At 38.8% G+C, this 25,668-nt stretch overlaps 2 protein-coding genes across 7 annotated transcripts; one reads left to right on the forward strand and one right to left on the reverse strand.

Moving 5' to 3' along the window:
* Positions 1-1,310: 1,310 nt before the first annotated feature.
* Positions 1,311-6,271, reverse strand: TCTE3 (t-complex-associated-testis-expressed 3). 3 transcript variants are annotated; one of them, XM_017817493.1, is made up of 5 exons: positions 6,123-6,237; positions 5,740-5,879; positions 3,416-3,571; positions 2,396-2,554; positions 1,311-1,809 (listed from the first exon to the last, which is right to left on the reverse strand). In XM_017817493.1, the coding sequence occupies exons 3-5, from the start codon at positions 3,569-3,571 to the stop codon at positions 1,699-1,701; spliced, it is 426 nt and encodes a 141-aa protein (XP_017672982.1). In that variant the 5' UTR covers positions 5,740-5,879; positions 6,123-6,237; the 3' UTR covers positions 1,311-1,698. The 3 variants fall into 3 exon arrangements, with proteins under 3 accessions (XP_017672982.1, XP_017672980.1, XP_017672981.1); XM_017817491.1 differs by lacking the exon at positions 5,740-5,879 and having other exon boundaries at positions 6,123-6,271; XM_017817492.1 differs by lacking the exons at positions 5,740-5,879; positions 6,123-6,237 and adding an exon at positions 5,946-6,058.
* Positions 6,272-6,274: 3 nt separating this feature from the next.
* Positions 6,275-24,944, forward strand: ERMARD (ER membrane associated RNA degradation). 4 transcript variants are annotated; one of them, XM_017817480.1, is made up of 18 exons: positions 6,275-6,317; positions 7,582-7,750; positions 8,907-9,046; positions 9,539-9,640; positions 11,107-11,196; positions 12,301-12,398; positions 12,948-13,084; positions 14,405-14,519; positions 15,062-15,164; positions 15,595-15,624; positions 16,144-16,212; positions 18,203-18,373; positions 19,244-19,327; positions 20,130-20,209; positions 20,944-21,072; positions 22,538-22,747; positions 23,693-23,806; positions 24,426-24,944. In XM_017817480.1, the coding sequence occupies exons 2-18, from the start codon at positions 7,582-7,584 to the stop codon at positions 24,583-24,585; spliced, it is 2,001 nt and encodes a 666-aa protein (XP_017672969.1). In that variant the 5' UTR covers positions 6,275-6,317; the 3' UTR covers positions 24,586-24,944. The 4 variants fall into 4 exon arrangements, with proteins under 4 accessions (XP_017672969.1, XP_017672971.1, XP_017672972.1 ...); XM_017817482.1 differs by having other exon boundaries at positions 6,275-6,308; XM_017817481.1 differs by lacking the exon at positions 6,275-6,317 and adding an exon at positions 6,425-6,657.
* Positions 24,945-25,668: the final 724 nt, after the last annotated feature.

The following is a 25,668-nucleotide window of genomic DNA, read 5'->3' on the forward strand; positions in this document are numbered from 1 at the left end:
TACCGGCCAGCGCGCGCACGGACGCGGCGGCTCCTGCTCCGCCCCCCTCCGGGCAGCCCGCGGCGACCCCGGCCCGCGCCGCCGGACCGGCACCCGGACCGGACCGGCGCCGCCGCGCGGGACCGTCGCCGGGCACCCGCCGCCGCCGCCGCTGCTGCTGCCGCCGCCACGCCCTCCTCCTCCTGCTCCTGCCGCCGCCGCTCGGGCGGCCGCGCGGCCCGGCCGCGAGCGCGAAGCCGAGCCACCGCGGTAGCGCTTGGGCAGCAGCGCGGGGCGGAGGGGCAGCATCGCCCCGGGGGGGTGGTCAGCGCTGAGCGCGGGAGCTGGCACCCAGGAGGGCCGGGCTGCTCCGCTCCGCCGCCAGGCTCCCGTCTCCGGGAACGTCAGCCGGGGACGAGCTACGTTTGTGAACCATCAGCCCCCGCAGGAGGGGGGTACGGGGGGCGGGGGGCGCACTCGGAGGAGCCGCCACGAGCGCGCTCGCCCCTGCGAGGAGGGAGGGCGGGCGCGGGCGGCCGTTCCCCGCCGCTGCGCGGTCGTGCCGAGGCGGCTGCGCGCGGGGCAGCGCCGCGCCCCGCTCCCGGTCCTGCTCTCGCCAGAGGTGAAGCACAGCCCTCCCTCCTCGCCACCGGGAAAGACCCTCGTCCCCCCAGCGCGGGGGCCGGGGCGGCGCGCGCACCCGCCTGCCCGCGCGCAGCCGGGCCCCGTGGGCGCGCACGGCCCCCACGCCGGCGAACAAAAGCGCACGGCCGCGCCCCGGCCCGGCGCCGCCCCCGCACACTGGCTCCCCCGCACCGCGGGTGGGCGTCCACCCCGGGCCGCTCACCGCCCCTCGCGGCGGCTCCAAACGCGCTCAGACCCAAGCTGGGCCAAGCGGCAGGTGAGAAGAGCACGGCCGCCCCGTCCGCGTTTGTTCTCAGCTCCCAGCGATACAACTGACATGGAGGAGGCACCAACCCTCGATTTCCATACACGGCAGGTCCAAAAACTGATGTCTACACGCTTCACAGATTTGCCTGTGCCTTATTTATCAAAATACAATCACTGCTGCCCTTGCCAGTTATTATGGGCCAGTTACCCTCGTTACTTAGCTCATCGTCAGTGCCACTGCAAGCCCCTAGACTGAAGTGCAGTACCTGTCCACCAACCTGAACCCGAGACCCAAGCTTAAGGCCTGGGCAACCTACTGACTAAACTTTCACTTCATTCAAGGCAAGACTGGAAATTTGCACAAGTTTCTAGGACTGCAAAAGTTTCCAGGCAGACTGGCATTTGATCATAGATAAACTAGGTAAAAAATGAATACTGTCTTTTTTTACAAATAACATGCTTTTAAGAAAACTGATACCTGCAATTTCATATAAACATTCGTTAACAGTCCTAGGCACACAACAGACAAGCAACATTCAAAATTTTCCAATGTTTGCCCTTAACACCAGCTGCTTTCACTTCCACAGCAGAGCATTAAACAGATGAAACCCATATGTACTCATGTACATATGTTCCAAAGTTTTTTTTTGGGGGGGTTGGTTTTTTTTCTTAACAGAAAAAAAAAGAATAAAATTATCTCAACTGTATGTCAGTTTAAATGTGCCAACAGCAATAGGATAAAAATGAATACTGAAATAATGATGCTCTGAAAACTTGCAAATGTACCATGTACTGTGATGCACGAATCCATCTGTGGCTTTCAAAGTATTAGTCGTAATAACAAGCCATTACCAAAGCCAGCGCAATAAATGTTTCAGTTTCACATTTAGCTGAAACCCAATTGTCTCTTTGAACATCCCAGAGGCATCTGCTGGCAACCTAAAGGGAAAAAAGAGAAAAAGCTATTTGTGAATATATATACAGCACAGGTTTACTATTTATTTTTTAAAGAACACACAGCATTATCTAAATGCTAATCTAATCGTGTTATGAGAGTTACAACTAGTAACAACAATGCAAAAGTTGAGTGAAAATTAACAATTCCTATTCGATGTTAAATACATGTTCTTGCTTCACAGTAGAGCTCCCACCGATAGATCCAAAAATCTCTACACCAACCTCCAATTCTCTCTTGTGTTCACTTGTTGCACTTTAGCATACTGTTAAAAGCACCCCTTAAAAAGCAGTAGAACATGACTATGTGAACAGACATTAGTTTTGGGAACATATCGAACTAAGAAGTCACATCCCCCACTCCTCCACCTCCAGCTTAGTCCAGTCTTGTGACCATTTACTGGGCTCTCAGCTTTTCAACAAAACTGTTTTCAAACCTAAACTCTGTGAACTGATGGCTGGAATAAACATATTCCTTGGGAGAAAAAAATTGACTTGGACCACTTCACTAATCTGTTTGCACCTTATTGTTTTCAATTTGCAAAATGTATTATGAATAATGTTCGCTTACAATCATTGCCTGATCTGTCTTTTCCACAATTAGCACTGATACCACATATTTATAACGGTCAAAGCCAAATTCCTTCACAGCCTTTAATATTTCTTCTGAGATTGAAGCACACAAGGAGGGACTAGAAACTCCATCGTAGTTGGCTTGTTGAAGTCTACCCTATCAAAAACAATTTCGAAAGATCTTAGTTTTCATCCTGGTAGCCTTTTGCAAAAAAACCTTTTACAGTCATTTTCATTACAAGAACATGAGAAGAACTAATGAGTAGAATAGTCAATATAGATGATACTCCCAAACAGCAAAGGATGCGCTACTTTCACGCTAAAATGTTTTATCTGTTTTTTTGAAAGGGACACACATTTGGTGTGTGTCCAGCCAATTGTCCAGCCAATCTCAATTTAACAATGAGGAGTGTATTCTTTTCTATCATTTGGGCTCAGTTCACAGGAAAAGAGGGCTACAAATACCAGTTCCAAATATCAAAGGCATGTCTTCCAGACAGCAAAATTAAAAAGAGCTGGTTATAACTATTCAAAGTATCACTAACAGCTACGTATTATCTCCACAGATTGTTTTCTTTCATTTTTGCTTAATTTTTGTATGTAGCAGTCTGATGATTAAGAACACCACGTATATTTTAGGCAGGTCATGTGATATTAGCAGAACTAATAGAATTCCACAAACTTGAGGTCATGATCTTTGGCTAACTGGATATTTTGCAGATCAGGGTACTTTGAACTGGGCTGTAGCTCAATTTGATTTCAAAAAAGGCAAGCGTTTAAGAAGATTCAGCTCCACGTAAACAGCACCTAACAAGCTCGGCAGCGACCTTGCAGAGGCCCTTCTGCACTTTGCCAAAACAGAGCATATTCACAAATGTATTTCTGTGGCAAAACTCAAAGACTGTAGAGATTTATGCATATGCTTAAGTTCATGCAATTTACCTTGTTCCATAAGTACCTTTGCAAGACAAGCTACTTTTGCAATAAAATCAGACAATTAATTTAAAAAATACTGTACCGTTAGTATTTGTTGAGCTTTGTCTCTTACTAAACAATCCCGAAATTTATTACGTGACTCCAGTCTGTATGTGTTAGTGCTTTTTGTCTTTGGCTGTTCTTCCACTGGAGCCCCACTTGAATCTTCAGAAAGAGATCGCGTCTTTTTTCCTTTCATCTGAGCAAAATAATCAGAAAGTCCACATCACATGTCAATATTTTCAAATTTAACAGTCTTTAAATAATACTTTATGGTGTACAGTTAAGAGGGGAAAAAAACCCCAACAATTAGTCTAGGAATATGTTAACAAAAAACCCACAGAAAGCTAGAAACTGGGTATCTTCTGGCTCTTTTAACACTACTACTGCTTTGACTAAAAAAAAGGTGGTTGACTTCCGTTCCCTTTTGACTTCTTTTCCAACAAAATGCAACTGAAGTTTGCATTTAAACTCAGTCAATCAGACACACTATATTAGTAGCCTGAATCCACTCCATTTTCCAAGTAAAAATACATAGCTATTAACAGGTCCATCCAAGACTGTTAACCACAAGTTCAAGCTTTTAATTCAAACAGCCTACACAACACCCAAAATATGTACTTGGTTCATTCACTACTTGATTTTATTTATCCTCATTCCTTGTGAAATTACTAAACTAATGGCTTATGTATTGATGACATAATTTGCTCTTAAAAGAAAAAAAAACAGGGAAAAAAAAAAAAAGGAAAAAATAAGCTCCAGTCTGCAAATTATTGTAATTTTGCTTGAAACTTAAATGCAGATTTCTGAAGATCCAGTTTTCTCCCCATTCAGTTGTGTATTATCTCTTCAACAAGCAAAACAAAATTTGTCCCTCTATGAATGCAAACAGCAACTCTGATGTTGCAGATAAAAGATGTCACCTGCTGTCCTCCAGGGCTGGCTTAAAACAGAACTGTAAAATGATAATAAGACAGAGACAGAAAAGCACAAGGAACCAAAGAGACCCTAACAAATGCTACAGGCAATGGTCTTCCATACCAGCTACCTCCTCATGAACCACTTTCACATTTTGCCAACTCTTCAGTCTCTTGCTCCACTTCTTGACTACAACTAGAACTTAGACAAGAGTAAATCATCAGTTCCTTCCCAGAAGGGCAGAAGACAGCTCAAAGGTGAATTAACATCACAAAACAAGGCTTACATTAAGAATATGGGGGAAAAAATCATACACTTGTGGATAATATGAAAGTGTAAAGGGAATTATTTGAAGAGATGTGCTACTCAGGGGCTCACGAATCTTTCAGTCCAAGGAGTTTAAGAATAAGGGAAGAAATGCAGTTTCTTCTCTATGAAATCACTTACACGTTAGCCTTGTCAACGCTGTGGACACTACTTACATGTCTCCTCTAGTTCCTTAAAACTAGTGATTTTTGCATCCTTAGTCCTAATTGCCTGCAGGTGTTTGTTGATACCACACCAACACTGCAAACTCTGAATAGCACTTACTCTAAAAATGTATGGAGCAAACACATTTGTACTTAGGCTGTAGACACTACATTCTAACTGCAAACTCAGGTCTCAAATGACTACCACCCTGACATGCTTGTCATAGGTCTCCTAACAGAAGAAAAACCACCAAAGTCTTCCAGCTGAGCTGCTCAAATGAACACTCCAATTCATGTGAGTAGAAAAGAACCTGTGAAAAAGGTCACAACCCAAACAGCAATTCTTTGCTAACACAGTTCAGCTTGAGTCACAAGATTTTCAGCCACTTCGATTACAGATGGAAGAAAACTCATGTCTATAGCACATGACTTCTAATAATGCTCCTACTTAAAAGTTTACCTGCTATTATTAGTGACAGAAGTTTTCATAATCATTTGTAAAAAGCCATTTACTAATGAGGCAACCAAAAACCTTATTGATTTCTCTAAACAAACAGCTAGTCAATAAACCTACTTCTGTATACCACAGTACAAACACTATGATTTCAAGTTTTAGCACAACGTTGCAATTACATTTCTATATAATATTTGCAGCTCTGTGAAAAAATGTCTCTAAAATTCAAGAACTGACTTTACTTTTGATTACTTGACCAACAAAAGCCTGTCCTTATATTACTGGCCTACTACTACATTGGCTTAACCTTGGACATGTGAAAATAAGTATGCTGAGAGAAAAAACCTTTTGCTATTTGAAAGAAATGTTGTTACTAAGCCTGTTTAAAAAAATAGCTGTTAAAAGAAACAAGAAACAGTTCTTGTTTATTTCTTCAAAAGGGGTGCTGCTCTACGTTAAAAGTTGTGCCCTCAGGTTGGAAAGACTGCACCACCAAAGGGAGGACCACCCTTTCCTTCCCTTTACCTTCGAAACAGCTGGGCCTCCCAGTGCCTCAGCCAGCACGCCAGCTGCAAGGCAGGTGTGAACATGACACCTGGCCAAGCAGAAAGGGGACGAGCTACCCCAAGCCAGACGCCAGTCAAGCGGGAACAGTCATCCTACAACTTTTCACAAGATCACAGACAACTTTTAACCTCACACCGAGCCCCACGTTCTCCCACGCACTGTACCGCCCTTCCGAAGGACATCTTTCCCTCCCAACTGAAGCGCTGCAGGCCCGGACCGGCGTCCCCGCCTCAGCCGGGCATCGCATCGTGCCCGCTGCCCTCGCACCACTCCCTGCCCAGGGGCCGCCAGCCCCGGCAGCTCAACCCCCGGCACTTCCTCTCGCCCTGCCGGCCGCTCACTGTGTCTTTATCGGCCAAGCCCTGGCGCCGCTTTCCTCCCTCCGTGGGGGCGGCGGGCTTCATCCCCTCGGAGCGCTTATCCGTGGCTTCCCCCGCCGTGCAGGCAGCCGGGTGCGGAGCGGCCCCGGGGCCCTTCCCGCGCGGCCCGGGCGTGACGCAGCGCGGGCGGGGCCGGCGGTAACGGAGGTACCGGAGGTAGCGGCGCCATGGCGGGGGCGGCTCCGGCAGCGGGATCGGGGGCTCGGGGCTGGGGTGGCCGCCGCCCTCAGGGCTGCGGCCGGGCCCTTCTGGGCCTCGGGCAATGCTGCGGCCGGAAGGCGGCGCGGCGGGGAGGAGAGAGGAGGAGGCAGCCCTGCCCAGCTTCTGCCAGTGGAAGCGTGGGGCTTGATGACCTCTCCCTCAAAAGATCACAGCCCTGACCCACGCCCGGCCTGTTTTAGATAAATAATAATAATAAAGGGTGGCTGCGTTAGTGCAGGATTTGCTCTGGCCTCTTGTCCCTGACAGTGAAACGGAGGGGGGAGGGAAGGACAAGGTGAAGGTCTGAATGATATTTTATCGACGTTTCAGATTATTTATTTAATTATTTTTAATAGAAGAGAGGTACTCGTGGTGGCAGCTAACACGGATTCCCGATAGGAACTGTTACCCTTGCTCCGTGCCAATACCCATATAAATATCTCATCTCTCCTTGAAGACATGAATACAGGAATTACATATCATGAGGGTCTATTCTGCCACCTAATTAAAGAGAAAAAAATGTTTTTAATTTAATGCAATTTTTTTTATTTGTTGTGGTACTTCATTTTCAAACAATTTCTTGTCTGTTTCATTAATGAGAAAGCATGACTTTTTGGGGGTTTTCTTTACTAAATCAGAAGCATTTTCTTCATTTTTAGCATGGGGCGTTATAGTCTTGCAAATTTTTTAGTTGAAAGTGTGCTTCTGAATTAGTTTGTCTTTCTATATCGATTAACATGGAAATAACATTAATGCTTAGATTGTAGCTAACATTGCTACAATGGGGAGGAATTCACATGTTCCTCCCCTACCCCCCTCCAAGGATTTTGCTGGTTGTAAGGACTGGAGCTCTTGATTGTACTTGAAGTAGCATCAGTTTCTCTGCAAGCTCAGAGATTAGACAGAACATTTATATATAAACTGGGATCTTTTGCTTCAGTCTATCTTGTTATCAGTTCAGTAGATAGCCACTCTGAAATCATCCTGGCACTATGAAAATAGAGCAGTTCTACCCCTCAGTTTTCCCAGGGTGTTTCTGGTCGAGAGTTCCTTTCATCATATGCATAATGAAACTTGTATTGCAAACCTTAACAGCTTGTTAGGTGTTACAGATGCTGTATTACTGTCTATCTGTGCTGATGGGTATGTTTTAATAATTTTCTTTGTCTCGTGCTTTCTTGATACAAGAATTATTTTTGTTTGTGTGTGTTTGTTCTAGATGGCGTTGTCAGACTCGGTCACTACTTGTCTTTCTCAGCCTGTGCATTATGCAATTTGCAAACTTGGATTTGAGAAGAAAGACACATATGATATTAACAATATTTTATCTGGAAATGGTGAAGTGTGTTGGCAAGCTGTTACAGAGCATGTGTGTTACCTTGAATCAGGTTGGTGTTTACCTGCTGTAGTAGTGATGATACATTTAAGACTGATGCAGAATTTCAGTACCACACAGTATGATAGCAATTCTAGCTGAGTTACAACATTTTGCTACAGTACAGCATTAGCTTTGCTACTGATTTAGAGTATGTATGTACAGTTAATATCTACAAAGAGCTTTAAATTTTTCATCCACATTTGGTATTTGGCTTTTGCTGGCTCCTAAGGTTTGTGTAATCTGTAGCTGCTACTTTGCCTTCATCTTGGTTCCCAGTTTAATGTGCCTGTAACATAAGGGTTCAGTCCTGCTTCTTTCCAACCTCATAATTGCCGCCTTCTGTGTTCTTTATATTCCTTTTGCAGTAAACTTAAAACACTCAGGGGCCATCAGTATTCCTACTGTTGCTTCTGGTTTTGTTTCCCCAACTCTAGCTTGTTCAGAAGTACCATTTGGTTTCTCCTCTGTATGTAGAATAGTTTATAGTTGTTTTTTAACCAAAGAAAACATTTATGCCCTGATGAACTCACTGAATTTTAATTTACCAAATTGCATCATGCAAGCTCTGTTATTAATTTCCAGAGGTAGTTAAAGTGATACATGTTTCTGCCTCTAGGACTATCTCTCAGTAAATGACAAGAATTTTTTTTCCAATAAAAAGTGTACCACCAAAAAGAATCAGTGATACCACTCTGTAAGGTACCATATCCATCTGCATTCTTTAAAGGGTGTAAGTGGTGCAACTGGACTGAGCCTGCTGAGCCTGCACTAGCTTCCAACTCGATTATGTGGAATTTCTGTAGAAATTTTAGTAGATTCTTCCCATTTCAACAAAAGCAGAACATTAACGATTCTATTTACTTCCATATTTTCTTGTGTTTAGGCTTTGTTGTTTTTTTTAATTTTGGTTGGTTGGTTTTGTTTTGTTTTGTTTTATTTGGAGAAGATGCTCAATCTTACCTGATTTTGCACTGCAGTTTTACTTTTCAATATCTGTGTTTTAGACAGTAAACTGTAGTGTATTAATTGTGCTAGAAAAGTCTGGATAAAATTCTCTGTGCTAAGTATGTACACAAGCTCTAGCAGGTTTTATTCCTTATGAGTTTTAAAATATTGGACCTTTGGGAAGATTGGTACACTAATCACCTTCTCTTTTTCAATTTAAGATCAAAGTGTGGATTATATCAAAAGCATACGATCATTAGGACCTGTATGTGAGTCTGTTAATGTGCACTTCAAATCTCTGACCAAGGAGCAATTCGTAATTCAGTATGCATCGTGGTTGCACTGGACAAACTGCACAGAGGTATAGAAATTTCTGTTAACAATTTGTATTTTGGCACACGAATCCTTTGTGGAAGTTTAATGTAAGAACAAAAAAGAGATATCCATGAACCAAAATGTTTAGAATTTGTGACTAATTGTCTGTCTCTGTTATGTGGTTGCTTGTAGTTTCCCTGACTTTGTAATTATATTTTATATTAGAGAACATGAAGTGCTTTGGGCCTGTTCTAACATAAGATCGTAGGATTTTGTTTTTCTAATAATCTGTGCCTAGCTTTACCTTATAAAGTTATTGTGGATAATTTTTATATATGTAGGGCACTACGTATCAAGAGGTGCTCTAGGGAAATTTCTCTCCAGGCATCTATATTTTTATCTCCTTGGCACAGTTTTCTTTCTACATTTGTATAGCAACTATCTTGGAAGAATATTTAGGTTTCTCTGTGCTTTTTAAAATTTTGATTTTTCCTTCTGAATATTTAACACAACATTCTTCCTCTCCCCAATCATACAGGTATTTCTTGAAGTGTTTGATGTTTTACAATATACACAAACTACAGAAGTTGCTCTTGGCTTAATGAAACTAACGTCATGCTTGGAGCGAGCCTTGGGTGATGTAAGTGCCAAGATGTGGAGTCTATTACAGATTTGGCTTCTTATAAGATGGGAATGAGCTCTTGGATTTAGTTGTATATTGAAAAAGTGAAATTAGCCTGTACTCTAGTAGTACACTAATAGTGCAGGTGCATTTTGAGTCAGACAGAGGTTCTTTTCTGCGTCCAGTTGTGCTGGGGAAGCATCATCTGGGGCTTCTTCACCTGTGCTGGTAGCATTGCTTGTATGAGTGCTGTTGTTAACCAATTTAATTAAAAAAGAAAAGAGTTTGATTAATCAATAGGTCTTTTCTACTTTGATTTATTTAACTGAAACAGGGAGCAACGTAGCTTCCACAAAAGATCTGATGGTGTAGTAACTTCTCTGAGGAGTGGCATGCAGGTGGAAAAATGGCCTGCTAAATAACTTTTTTCCTGGGGAGAAGGGAGCAATGGCTATTCAAAGAGTGTTTGCTGCTGGGCTATATTAGGCACAGATAAGTTAAAATAGCTGTTTGTTAAATATCTATGAGGAGCTCTGGAGAAGGAAATGACAGAGAAAGAACGATGGACTAACTCACAGACAAATTTGCCCAAGAAGGGGGCTTGGTAAATTTAAAGTAACAAAAAATTACCAAAAATTGGAAAAAACTGTCAGGGAGAATACAAAGAACAGAAGGCATGATAGCAGCTGAAAATAGAGATGCTGAGATTGCCCAACAAGGATAAAACTTAGTTTAAGGAATGGCCTGAATCAGAAGACAAACCACAAGTCTCCTCCCTTTAATACTGACAGACCCTGTAGATTTCTAGGGTAAGAATGAAATATCGTGTCCTTGGTAGAGTTTATTCCCATAATTATGTTCTTGTTGTGCTTTACTGTTTTTTTGTGGTTTGGGGTTTTTTTGGAAGAGAAGAGCAGTACATGTACAGACACTGTGAAAAGCCTAACTATGGAAACATTAAGAAGGATATTCACTCCTTTCTGATATGTTGCCTAAATTTTAATTTGTCATGAAATTACAGAATTTAAAACCTTTTTAAGGACTTGCTGTGTTTGTTTGATCAGTGTTTTTACAATCATCGTCGTCATCATCATCATGGCCAGGGTTTGCGAACGAAGATTTGGGAAGGGCTCTACCCACATTTGCTGCAAGCACGCTGGTGGCTAAAAAGGCCAGTGCGAGATAGACAGGTCCGGTTGCAAAAGGCACAGCAGAAAAACTCCTTAGGTGGTGTCGACAAGACATGATTCTTTCTATGTTGTCTTTTCTCCTCGAGAGTGATCCTGTGCGCGTTCTCAAAGGAAGCAGCAGCGTTACAGATGGTGTGTCTCCAGACCTCCTGATTGGAGGCCAGAGTAGACCAATGATGATGATGTTTTTACAATAATGAAAATGGTTACTGGGTGAAATAGTCAAGTTATATGTTTGAAATACAAATGCAATAATTATTTATGTTATCTGTTTTGCTTTTTTTTTTTTAATAGGTATATTTACTTAAGGGTAACGATTGCCCTTTCCTTCTAAGAGACTTGCTTGCATCTAAGCAGCTAGCAGTTATCTTTGGACAAGCTGTAGTAAGTGCACACTTTTGAAATAAGTAATAAATATTGAGCTGTTTTCTTCTGGCCAAATGGCAGGTGTCCAAGCGTAGCCTTTACTTGTACTGAAGAAGAGGTTGCAAATTCTGTATATCGTAGATTTATTTTCATTTTATACATGTTACCGTCTGGGGGTTATATGATTCAAAGAAAAAATTAATATTGTAAAAGAAAGAGTTTTAAAGGCAAGATCATAAGTTCTTATTTCCCTTTCTGTATGAAAAACCTACATATGTAAAATTTCACATTCCTGGCAGGTGATGAGCAGAGTTCATCTGCCTCATTCTGAGTTGCACCATTTGAAAATTCACATCATGCACTGGCTGTTTCTGATAAGCTGTGTTACTCTTGACCACCAATGTAGTAACATGCTTTATAACATTTACCATATCAGAATTTTTCAAAATAGAGGAAACTAATTTGAAAAAAAACACAAATCCACAAAAATTTGATGATATTTGCACTCTTGTGTAAACAGAGTAGGTGGATCTTCCACATGCAGTCTTACAAGAGCACATTCTTTCTTAGAACAAAATATTGGGTGTGAACTGCAGAAGCCTGTGTTGTTAGCCAGTCTAGTAGTGTAACAAAAACTATTTCTTGAATTTGGATGGCGTATGGAATACTTAAATTCTTACAATTGAAAAATAAACGTGAGTTTCCCATTTTGTTTGATAGTGATCTGGGAATACAACTTTGAATGCAAATTCTATATTTTATGCTAATTTGCATTAAATTATGTGGACTTATACTACAAGAAGTAAGAGCTATACTTTATCTCATTTTTTTACCTGTCATAACTGCTTGGAATGTCCAATAACTAGTTTTGTTTGTCCCATATTATATTCTATAGCCTGTACAAATAAGATGAACAATTTCCTTTCAGAGAATGCTGGGAATTGCAAATAGTGAGTTTCTGTCACTGTGACAAGCTGTGGCCAGTCATGTTGAAAGTAGATATTATAGTTTCTCAATAACTTCTGAAGTTTTCTGTTAGGGAAAGACAATAAAATTAAGAAAGATAATAAATAAATAAATAATATATTTCTTCATGCAGTAATTATTTTGTTTATTAATTAGATGAATGTACTGAGGATATTCATTGGCTCTCCATATGGTCTGAATCTTCGTAATGTTTTGTGGCATGGATTTGCATCCCCACAAGAAATTCCTGCCAAGTAAGTTACCAAAAAAAATCTCATTTTCTTAACAGTCAAACTTGTGAGTTCTTGAAAAGTGGATGGTAAAACTTACTTCTCTCATGGGGAAAAAAAAATAAATTGTCCAAAGGCCTCTGTCAGTATTCTGACAGATTTCCCCTGCTGCTGTTTCTTCTCTGGAAATGGATTTCTGTCGAATACTTCAGCCATTATTAGGACCAGTGTTTTTTGTACTGTTAAGTAAGAAAACTTAACTTTTTTTTTGAAATTCTGTCAGGGCAGTGAGGAATAACTTGGAACAAAAGACACAGGAATAGGGTAGAAGGAGGAGCAACAGCAGCCAATAGAGAATACAGCAATGCTTTTTTCCTGATTCTAGTCTTTAATTTTTTTTCATGCTTGTGAACGTAATTAGTTATTAAGTGCCCCTGCTCACGTGGGGAGTGTAGGTTTTGGGTGTTCTTTGAAAGAGTGAAAAAAACCCTTTATTCCTAACTCAGAAATGTTGATCTTTACAGAAGATTTCTTTGTATAAGCTTTTCTAATATATTATGTTATTCTCCCTAGATATTGTGCTATGCTGCTTTTTTTAACTGCAGGGTTGGGTCAGTTGTTGCAGACTTATCTTCTGCAAAATAAATGCATTTTACTACATCGACCTTATGTGATCTTCGTTAGCTTAGAGGAGCTTGATGTATTTCCAGGCAAGTATTTAAATATTAGCAAGTTTTTTATTATCTTATATTTGCTATTGTTTGATTGTCCAAAAGCGCTGTTGAAAATAATGCATCTTCTAGAGTTCCAAGATTAAATCTTAACTAAGATACCCGTATATACTGTCATTAGATGAATCAGTCATGATTGTAGGACAGCTTTTTAATAGGTAGGCAGTTGCACTGACTATTTAATCAAAAAATACTGTGTTCTAAAATAATTGTAATACGTTGAAACATGAAACATGACTGCTTCTAAAAGACTTCAACTGTATTCTCCATTTTTTGATTATGAGAGTTGATTTCATCTAACGGTCGTCTAGTTTGCCTTTACAAAATCTAACTTCTTCCAGAAACAATGGGTTCCAGCTGCAAAGGTCCCAGCAGGAGTGCCCTCAGTCTTACAGGGAAGATAGTGCTGAAACACAGTAAAGGATGATGACACATCTTCAGTATACTAATGCTTTTCTCAGGGAAGCACTTGAAGTCAGATTAAAACTGTCTCATCTCCCTGTCTTCAGACCTTATTTTGTTTATTCCTACTATTTTTAAGGCAACAGCAGCATATGGGAAGTCTTGGTGTCAGTGGTGATCATGGTCGATTTGTGCTATATAATCTGTTTGCCACTGGAACATCCATCCATGGAACTGAGACAGGGCTTTTGGGAACCAAATCCAACTGATAACATCCCAATAATGTTGTAGTATAAATGCTATAGCTGTTGATTTGCTTTGAAAAAATGCTAAGTGCAATCAAGTCTCACTTACCATTTTAATCTTTCTTTTGGAAAAGACATTTATAATGTGAATGCATATATATGAGTTTCATTACATGGTAGCATTGAAGTGTGAAGTGTTAATTTTCTATGCTACATGTCAACACAAAATTAATAAAGTAGAAACAATGTGCTCATGTTCAAATATTCGTGCTGCTGTACTGATTTTGAGTGAATAGAAATGATTAATTTATATTACACTTTTTAAAAGTATTTGAAGTAGGTGGAAAACAACTCCACAGAATCTAGGTCCAGTTGCTGTGTAGTGTTTCAATCTCAATAAAAAGCAAACATGACTTTTTAACTGTTTTTACTCTGTAATTTTATATTATCACCACAAATGCAATCTTATATACTCAAATTCTGATCCTAAATATGGCTACTGTTGTACCTGCAAAGTTAAAATAAATTGGATAACTTTAAATCTCCCTTTACAAATGTTGAAATAGTATTATATTTTCAGTGAAATATTAAGAATGCATTACTAAACTGGAGATTATATGTAGTTTTTCAATGTTGTTTTGTTAACTTGTAGATCTCAATAATGAAACACTTTCCATAGCTGAAGAGCTTGTAAAACTGTCCAGTTTCGTATTAAAAACAATGTTACCATTTTGGATCGCTGCTTTAACAGCTTTCAAGCAAAGCAGGTAAGTCAAATTTTTTAAATTATTTTTTAATAGAATTTATTCTATATAGAATAATATATTCTATATTTATAATCTGCATTCACAGATTCCAAAGCTTTTTACTAAGTCTGTTACTTAACTTAGGCCAACATATCATTAGGCATTGTTATGGTGATCCCTCAGAAAGTTTCTCAATTTATGACTTTGTTTTGTGCCAAATAAGGTTTTAAACAATATTTTGAACCCTAAAGAGAACTGTTGGAGATGTAGCAACAAAGGAGAGACTTACAAAGCAAGCAAAATCAATCTCCACATATTAAGATTTTGAATTTTTAAAAAAAGTGTATTGTTTTGTTTTTCTCCCCATGCTTCACCTTTCAGTAAGTTATTCTAGCCTCTGAGCTTGTATTCAGTGATCAGTTTATGTTTGGCACAGGTAGTCATTTATTGTTTGTTTACAAAGTGCATTACAAGAGAATTTTGGTCCAGGTCGTTTGGCCTGAGACTTTAAGTCTGAAATGGCTGAATGGAGAAAAACCTGGATATCTCTGTTAATTTTTCAGGTATGCTGACAGTGTGATTCTCTTACTTCCTCAGCTGGAAGTTGGACTTAGATTGCTCTTCACTACAACTAATAAATGTCCAAATCGTTTGCTAACAGCTGAGGTAAAATTTCTGTCTAAAGTCAATTATGATTTAGTGCTTACAATATTTGCAAAATAGTTATTCTTGAAGAATAGTGTCTATAAACATTTACAGATTTACCAAAAAAAAATTTCAGTCAATTATGGAAAATTGTTTACAAATTTCCAGTTGAGATTCACGAATGTCTTTAATTTTTTTTAAATGTCTGCCAGTAAAAAGAACTGAAGGTTAGTGTTCAGAAACAGTAGTTTAGGGTGGAAAGTAAGCCATGATATATTTATTGTAAAAAAACTCAGCACAAAATCCAAAACTCCCTTCATTTGTAAGGGGGCTTTTTTTTGCTATTCATGCACCTCTGGTATCTCATGCAAATGAATAAATTAAAGTTTGATATACATGTCTAGTTATTTGATTTTGTTTGAAAATAAAATAATATTGTCTTTTGTTCTAGTCTTCTGCTTTCTATACCACTTTCGATGAGGTACTGTGATTTATTTATTTTTTAATTTAATATATATCAACGTCAGAATTTAAGCACATACATGTTTCCCATTACTAGAGTCTTGAGTGCACTTTCTTGTGTTGGATAAGACATTATTTCTAGCTTTTTTTCGACATAAAAAATGATGGACAGTAAACATTTTAAATTTTTAATCCTCCAGAAAATATCAAAATTAATACACATTGTAATAAACAGAATATTTTCTTCTAAATGTTTTTAGCTTGAAATTCGTCACTCCACAGAAAGAAACATTCTGTCATTTTTCCTAGATTCAGTTATTCAAAATAAATACAAATAAATATTGCAAGCAGAAATCCTCAATTTTACAAGTTGTTTGAGTTATCTCAAATTGTCAGTAGTAATTAGGGACCTTGATTCTAGAGTGGCAGAAGGAATTGCATAAAATTAGGAAAACTAATTACTTTAGTTATGTTTCTTCTTTGATTATTTGGCTTTCAATAATATAGTAAGTTTCTGTTCAAATTACTTTTCTTCTAGATGCTAGCAAAGCATTTGGATAATGATGAAGTCAACCAGCTACCTGTAATTCTTGAAGAGCCTGCCATGGCAAGTATTTTGAAAGTTTTCTGTGGTTTGATTGTTTGGGGTTTTTTCTTGTTTTCATTTGTTTTGTTTTTTTTTAGTTTAGTAATGTCTTTATGACCATGCCTAACATTTATTTATTACATATAGCTTGTATAGCACCTTAGAACCAGAAGCTTGTTAGCATTTTTCATTGGGAAGGATGCAAGGTACCATCTCACAAGCTATATTGGGTTAGGATATAGGACTACCTTTCCTTCTGAAATATAGATGTCTCGGAGATACTTTTCTTTAGACTTCTGAAGTTCAGCTGAATGGAGCAGAAGAAGAACTGATGCCTCATACAGGAAAATTTCAAACTTATTTCTAATTGCTTCTGGGACACATCTTCTACTATCTGGGCAAATGGCACAAAAATGTGGCTCAAACCTGCAAAGCACATTCTGCATCTCACCACCCAAACAGATCGTGAACTGGAAAACTAGGGGTGTTGAATTTAGAGATCTTTAGAGATCTGAGGTTACTGTCCTGTTGCCAGAGGCAGTGGGGTGTGGAGGGCTTGGGGCACAAAGTTCTCGTGGTTTTCTGTGGCTGGTGTTTCTCAGCGGGGGAGAGGGGGAGCTACATGGGATGATTTCTGTTAGAAGCTGCTAGAAGTTTTCCCCCCCCACCACCCTCCCCCCCCCGTGGATCCAATGATAGCTGGCTACAGGAAGGACTTCCTGCTGTTTGGCCAAGGGAGAGACAATTGTTGTGCCTCTGTGATAACATATTTAAGAAAAAGGGTTGTTGCGCAGAAGAAATTGGAGCCGGGGGGTGGCAGAGGGAAGCCTCCAGGCCCAGGCCCCGTGGCCTCGGCCCAGGGCAGGTGCAGTGCTGGAGCAGAGCCAGGCCAAGCTGGAGTGGCAGCCATGGCCTGAGGATGCGCAGCAGCTGCCCCGGGGCAGGCACAGCTCTGGAACCGCACCGGGCCAGCCCTGGCCTGCCCCGCCAGCGGGCACTGCCCCTCCACCCCCAGCTGAGCTGGGATGGGCCAGAGATGGCCCTGCCACATTGCAGCTGAGCCCATGATGGAACAAGTGGATGCATGAAAATGGAGGACTGCTACCCTCGTGGGAGGCCCAGGGGTAGTGGGGTCCTTCGGAAGATCCATGGCCCGTGGAGAGGGAAGCCCACTCTGGAGCAGTGTCTTCTGAGTAGGACTACTGACCCCTGTGGGGAACTCACGCCGGTACAGTATTCTGCATCAAGGGCTGCATTCTATGAAAAAACCATCAGGGTATAGAGACTCCTGCATCCCAAGACCTGTGGCCCAAGGAGGGGGTGGATCCATGTGGGTGAAGTCCACCAAAGACTATTTCCCATGGGAGGGACCCACGGGACAGGGGAATGACTCAGAGCTTTAGCCCCTGTAGCCCATGGAGAAAGACCTTGGTGGAGCAGGCTGTCCGCTGCAGCCCATCTAAGGGTAACTCACAAGTGCAGCTGACTTGGAAGACCTGTTGCCTTATAGGTTTAGGTGGACTTCTCTTCCTGCACTGATGCAGGAGGAGGAGGGAGAATGTGGAAGGAAGGAGGGGTGGTTGAAAAGTGTGTTTAAATCTGTTTTATCTCTCACTCTTTAGCTCCTATCCTGTTAGTAATAAATTTTAGTGCTATCCTCACATTGAATCTGTCTTGCCTGTGTGACCTCTCCTAGCTCTTAGCAATTTTCGTGGGTGTTTGGAACCTGGCTAGGTTCCAAACCACGACAGAAGTCTGTTGTTAGCTCTCCGAATTCAGCATGTATGTTAGTTTTGAATTTCCTCAGAAGCCACCAAGATGGATGAGTTGCACTTTTTTTTTTGTTACAAGTATAGTTTGCATTGTTTTTTTTCTGAATATCTGAAAGCCCTCTTCCTACAGACATGATCACATACCTGTCTGTCAGGGATATTCTGTACACTGAATATATTCAATTCTATGTGCATACACACAGAATAGAATTCTGTACACTTGATGTATGTTTCCACAGGAATTTCTTTGGGATTTCTTGAACCACCAGGAGGGTCCACGTGTAAGAGATCGTTTAAGCCATGGAGAAATCAATCTGGAAGCATTTCCCAGAGAAGTAGCTAATCAGATAGTTGCATTTGCAATTACTCTTCTCTGCAGATTCTCAGATGAGAATATGTTTTCTCTTAAGGTAGGGATTAGTATTATGTTCTCAGAAGATTTTTTTTTTGGTTACTTTGGATACCAAATATGTTTTTAGAGAGTTTGACTGAATCTTTCTTGAGAGCTGCTTTTTGTGGAAATGAAGTATTCATCCAAGTAAAAAATTGTGAAAATATGTTTTTGCCTAGTTTTGTAGTGAAATAAGTACAGAAAGTTTTCCAAAAGATTACCCTTTCTTCCTGTGCCTTAATTTGTTGGCTTAACCAGTCCTTATTCACGTGGTTAATCCATAAATTATAGTGATTCCACTTAATTTTGTAAAATTGTATTGATACCTAGCCTGTTTATCTGCTGAATTATCCAAAAGGTATGCACAACTGCTGTAGCTCACCCATTGAGGTATGTAGTTACTGAGATTTTCTTTTTCCAAGACACTGTAAATAATGGTGGCTTGCTAATGTTGTTTGTATCCATACTTATACTGTGAATTTGTAAACACTTTTTGTCTAGCAATGTGTTTGTCAACGTTAGTGATTATTGCATTTGCTCTCCCCAGTTTCCTGTTTATATTTGGGATTACTTCTTTCAATACCATACAGCAACCCGTGAGATAAAGCTTTCATTCATTAGTTGCAGCTCTTTTTAGTTTCTCAAGAAGTATTGCATGCTGCTGCATTATGAGAATACTTGGTTGCTTTTCTGTCAGCTGCTGTCAGGTTTCATAGGTAAAATGTGTGAAATTAAGCTTTAACCACTCACTGTGCTGATTATTTCTTTCAGCCCTCACGTATTCGGAAGTCTTTACTGACATCAGTGCTATAGGTGGCTTGCATAAAATGAGGTATAAGTCTAGGTCTGTGTATGATTATTGTGTGTTGTCTGTGATTTTGTAAATCAGGAACACACGGTCATAAAACCACTGATGAACTGTGCAAGTTGCTACCAATCTCGATTTCATCCAATTTCCCGTCTCAAGAAACAGGTAGGTGTCCACATCTATGAAATCATTTCAGTCTTTAAAATGTGAATCATTAAAATTAGTCTAATTGTTTTCTTCGTGCTTTGTTTGTCCTAAAACCAGTTAAAATCTTACATATTTTTTAATTGTTTTTTGCTACATCTTTTAAAATTAAAGGAAATTACAGTTGCTAAAATGAGATATAACTATGCACACTCCTATTGATGCAATTGATACTGTGTACGTGTTCTAGATCACTGAATAGGTTTATTCTTACCTGAATGTTTGCTGTTCTGTAGTTTTTTTAATTTTCTTATGCTTTCTTATGTCAGAACCACTGGTTGGTCATGTCTCCAGGAATTTTGGATTAGGCTATTGCTAAGGTTTTTATTGCATGAAAACTAGCTGACTAAGATTCTGTCGTTGTAGCAAAATCTGCTTTCCATTGTGATGGTAGTTTTCTGCCAGTCAGTTTAATGAACTGTTTTAGGATGTTCCTCTCTTGATTTGGGTGTACAGTAGACATACTTAGTACTTTTACTTTTCCACAGTGTTCAAACAGTGTGTTATAAAAGTCATGTTAGTTAACTTTTTCCATTAAAAGAAATGTAGAAAGAATAGTAAACTAGTTTATTCAGATAATGTTTTAGCATGGAAGTGTGATCAAGACTTTCTGCCCTAACATAGACCTTAACAATTGAAGTTGGCTTACACAATTATGATTACTTAGTTTTTTTTCTAAAATTGCCACTAAGCAAAGTGAAATGCATTGGCCTGTCTGTCAAAGGCTACACTTTACAAAACATTTTTGTTGTGTGTTTTTAAGGTGCTAGAATGTATGAAGAGCATTCACTTATGGTCCAGATTGCCAACAGTGTCTGAGGAACAAGTTCAAACAATTAAAGGGTATATATATGCTATATAAGATAGTTCTCAAAATAGTTATGAAGAATGGGGTTTGAGATCGTGAAATGTCTCTCCATATATTTTACTAGAAAGATTGTAGATGCCAGAGGGGTTGTGAGAAGATCCCTTTGTTCTCTTTAGCTTAATCTGTGCTGTGCACATCAGTACAAGTACTGTAAAAGCTATAAACAATGTGCTAATTTGAAGGGAGTGAGAAGATACCTGAAACACAGAGGTGTTAGTGGCTCCATATTCGTTTCTGAAGAAATGGTCACCAAATGTAAAACAGAAAATAATGCCTTATTTTGAAAAGGACTTGGTAACCAAAATAAGGGAAGACTTTATATAAGATATTAGTTAGAAAAAGAGTGTAACGTTCTCTTGTTATTTGAAAAGGAGGAAGTCATTAATAATATCACTGGAGGAAATTGTACTTGTTTAGAGCTGAGAAATGAAAATACAATGCATCTATCACATATTCAGTATTTTGCAGGATTTTGATGAAGGGAGGATTAAGAGGGGTTCTGAAGATTGCTGAGACTGAGAAAAGGTTGTATTTAGTTGGAGAAATAAAATCATGCTTATAAAATGGAGGGAAAAGAACCGTAATATCAGAGAGTGAGAATTAAATACACTGCTATAAAAAAAAATCTACATCTTGATCTATGCTATTTGAGAAATAATAAGTACTACACTTTTATCATCTCAAATGTTAATTGTTTTCTTTTTTTAAGTTTGGAAGAAAACGCTGAAGCTAGTACTTTAATTTTGATGATATCTGAAATTACATCTCAGTTGGTGCAATATATGCCCCAGAACTGCTGTAGTTCAGATGATCCAATCAATAGTGTCCTAACAGAGAGGTGAGTTTGCCTCCTGGTTCCTGCTCTCAGCTTCTACATACATGTCTCAAACCTGAGTTACTCACTTCCCTGTTTTCAGAGCAATGCTTGAAATGTTGTATGCACTTTTCTATTGTTGTTGCTGATTTAATCTGAAAATCTTAGAATCGCAGCTGAGCATCATCTTGAAAATTAAGATGGGACATTGTAGATTTGGGAATTACAGTAGAGATTTTACTTTGAAATTAACATGAAAAAATAACTATTTTTCTTTCAGGCTGGGAAAGCAAAATAATTAAAATGCTTATGTACTGACTAGATTAGGTTGGTTTTAATCTGTTTTGTGTGCTAAAATTGCATCAGAAATTCTTTTAATGTATTTGATGTCACAGCTGTGTGTGGCATTCAAAATGGTCATACACTACTAAATAATTATGTTTTTACATGCTTTAATATCAAGATTCAGAAATAGAAGATATGTTGTAATACATGGTGTCAGACTTGGAGGTATGTTAGTTCCAATTATGTCTACTTGCAATAATGTTCAAAACAATTTGACTTTTGATTTCCACTCTTAAGGGAGCCTTAAGACTCCCATGACTGCATGAGTATGTTGGAACAAAACACTCCTAATCAAACCCATTAGGCATGAGCAGGATAGTGCAAAGAGGATTTTACCTGTTGCTTTACTTACATAATGTGTGGGCTTGCTTTTTCCCACCCACCAATCTTCAATTTTCTCATTTATGAAAAAGAAGCCTAATTACTAAAGTAATAAACTTTATTTTGGAGTTTTCTGCCTTTATCACTTTTGGTCATTGATGTGTTGCTGTTTCAGAGGTGATTTGAGCATGAGGGAGATTAGCAAACACTTCTGTAAAAACAGTGTTTGAAGTGATGTGTGACACATCAGGGTAGTAGATTAGAATAGGACAGCAGGAACGTATTTGTGTGATTTAACAAAGCATGATCTGTGTGGTGTTGATTAAAAAAATTGTCTCACCACCTGCATTTTACAAAATGTTAAGTCTACTGCTTGTTTTGCCCAGAAGAAGGACCACACACTAACGGAAGTACTAATTAATACCATTTGTTTCAGTGAGTTTTATTATGGTGAATGTTAATTCATTATGAGTTGAACTGTGGTGGGAGGCTTCAACCACAACCCTGCTGTGATTTGATGTGTTCAGAATATCATTTCAGGCAGGCAGTTCCATTTATTGTGGTTTTGTTTCTTTGATCTGAAATGGGAAACATATTCATCACCAGCAGTTTTGCATTTATATTCAGTAAAGTGATAAAGAACGCAATCACTACCCCTGCTACACAGATCCTTGCTTTTTTTCAGTCTTGAGGTAAGGGCAGTTTGTTTCCAGGTTTTCTGAGTTAAAACATTATGAGTCAAACCACACTGAATATGAAATGTATCTCATGTTAAATCCAGCTAACGAAAGATTGACATTAAAAATCCCTTCCTGTTTTGGAGGCTGTTGACTGAACTTTGCGATACACGTATTTGCACGCTTTATTCTCCTCGACCGGTTCTGGAAATAGTGGTGATACTCCGCAAAATAAGCACGCAGTGCCATCAAGTGTCCGAACAAGTTATTGCCGGCGCTGAGGTGAGATACACACAGTGGGTGAACAAGACTCTACGTTCTCGTCAGAGGCATAACTATCTACGGATGTTGAACAGGTTGGCTGATGGTTTTCCTTTACTTAGGCTGAGAGAGAGTGGCTGCACTCTACTGTTGCTGGCTTTCAGTGGGTTGTCTTAGAAGGTTAAAGTCAACAGTGTTTGCATGTTCTCATTAACCATTTCAGAGTTAAGTGTCAAACTGGATTTCTGTTGAGCAGCAATGTTGAACTAAAAAGAAAATCTCAAACTGGAGAATAATTCAGTGGGTACTTTTTAGCATTGCTAGATTACTTCACTGTAAATTACAAGCTTTCAAATTAAGTATCATTTAAATGATAGATTGTATTTTTGTAGATGCTAGCTTTTCCTGTTTATTAAACATATAAATGCCATTCAAGATTTATCTGAATGCAGTAGGTTTAACTGATTTGAAGACTTTATCTACTTTAGTTTGCTGCTTTCTATAATTATACCTGAATCAGCATCTTTATATATAGATATGTCTATATGTAGATTGTTTAATATTTCATTAAGTTTTGTTCCTATTCCTAAGTGCTTTCTTGGGTTTTATGAATCTACTTTAAAAACTGGGAAAACTGTAGATTTTGTATTATTGACCAGGTTATGTTCCTAAAAATGTTAACCCTAATTTTTAAGAAACAGCTTAAACTGAAACCGATTATACATTTTGTAAATCAGTTGAAATCTGCTTTATTATCTATGGCATAAGGGGTACCCATGAGTTTTTCTTTGGAATCTTAACTTTATGAATTTCACTTTTTTCCTCTTTCGAAGGTTTCATCATTTATAGTCTTCATTTCTTGTTCTGGGACTTGCACTTTTTGCTGAAGGACATTTCATAGTCCTTTTTTTTTTTCCCCCCACTCTGCAATATCCAGCTATTTAGGATTGGTGCAAAAGTCTGAAGAATTCTTCTATGTTAGTGATTTTTTTTAATTTGGTTTTAGTTTGTTTATTTTATTTTGGTTTTTTTATTTCTAGCATTAAATTTTTGTCTCCAGTGTTGCGACTCATCTTAATATTGATTACTGTGGAAGTAGTCAGTGTTCATGCTGTTTGTAAGAAGAATCCTTTTGATTATCAGCAGTATCTAAAGTGAGTATCTAAACTTACTTTATGAAAATAGGAATTGTACATATTCCTTTCTGGTCTGTAATACAAGTCCTGTAGAGATTTTCTATCATTAGTCATAATTATACCTCAGACAATGTTCACTTAAGAACTAAAATAACTCAGCTGAAAATATATGGTCCGGTTATTCACATTTTTAATTTTTATTAGACTCCCCCTTAGTATAGATAGGAAACAATCATACACTCAAATAAGAATACATAAATGCTGTATTTAAGATGTTGGTGATTTTTCTTTTTGTGTGTCAATTAATAGCTGGTTGGGTATCATATACATTGTGAAACGTGACTGAGAAAAGAAAGGAAGCCCTTTGGGGAAAATTCTGTCACACATTTTGTCACTCTATTCTTTCTATGGAAGTGTTAATTGCAGTTCTGAAAATCTTTGCATCCTACTGTGAGAGTGAGGGAGCGGTTCTTTTCCAGAAGTAGAACAAACCTCTGAATGTATTGATCATCTTGAGGAAGATTTGGATATTTGAAGACATTAGCAGTTTTAAATCAGGCATTGAGATATTTTTCTTTTTTTTTTTTCTTTTTAAATCCTTTTAAAAGCTTTTCTTCTTTGGTGTTATTTCTCATAGGTTTTTGAAGTTAATCTTGCAGTATACTGAAAACTTGGTGACATACACAAGCCCCGAGAAGAACAAGTGGGATGAAACCATGGAACTTACAAACAAGGCTTTGATAAAAATAAGAAAAATCAGTGACAGAAAGCTAATGTTAATGCATCTGGCTACATGAATTAAATGGGCTTAAGATTGTTTGAACATTGTAATATCTAAAGAGTTCTGGAGTCCTCGTGTTTGTCAAGTCTAATTCAAAGACAAACTTCATCAGACATTGTCAAAATTTGGATGCAAAATATAGTCTTTTTATTAGAAGGTAGTTGTTGAGTGTGGAGATGAATGATCAAGTTTTCATAAAATGAATTGTTTACTGAATGCACTGAAAAAGATTTACTGTGAACTAAATCAGGATAATGCAAGTTCTACTGTAAATATATTTTGTGTTTTGTACATTGGGGCTTTTTTTTGTAGTTTTCTATTGTATTGAAAAATAGCTAAATAAAGAGTGTGAATAAAAGATCTGAGATTTTTAAATTCAAAAAGTAATTTTTTACTTTGCAATACACTGGAATTTATGTCAGATGCTGTGTTCAACAGGTTAGGAAACGATGAGCATAGAATAGTGCTCGTTGGCACCTGTGGTTGTTGGTATTAGTTCAAAACAGTGTCAGATCTTGCACTGAGGTAGAACTGATAACACAATAACCAGTTGTTGATATACCATAATTTAAAGGATACAAGGTGGAATAACTTTAGCACAACATGAGTTTATTTTGTTTAATTTCACCTACTCATTCCCAATACATATTTAGTTAGTCAGTGGATGAACACTCATGTGCACATGCTCACAGACACATATTCATTGTGGTTCAGAAAGTTATCCTCTTGTTGCACACAACATTCATTTGAGTAATTTGGTTTTTATAAATAAATTCTCCCCCTTTTTCATCACCAAAGAATAGAATTTCAAAGAACAGATTCACAGAAGACCACCAGTGTCTATCCATTTGCTTTCTCCTATGGAGAGTAGAACCAGGGGGTGCTGTCTGGAGAATATTTGTCCCTACAAAGGATTAGAGATTCAAGTTACATTTTAATAAGCTTCTTTGCAGTGTTTCTTGACTGGAAATCACGGTGAGAGTTTGGTTTATTTGGTGTGGGGGATTGATATACACTATGATCATGTTGCTTCCTTTATGTTACTCTTGAAATATATCGTGTGTGTTTGAAATTAAGCTATGTCGCTTTTTTTATTACT

Source organism: Lepidothrix coronata, unplaced genomic scaffold (genome assembly GCF_001604755.1).
Source record: "Lepidothrix coronata isolate B3197 unplaced genomic scaffold, Lepidothrix_coronata-1.0 Scaffold61, whole genome shotgun sequence".
In the NCBI taxonomy this organism is placed as follows: domain Eukaryota; kingdom Metazoa; phylum Chordata; class Aves; order Passeriformes; family Pipridae; genus Lepidothrix; species Lepidothrix coronata.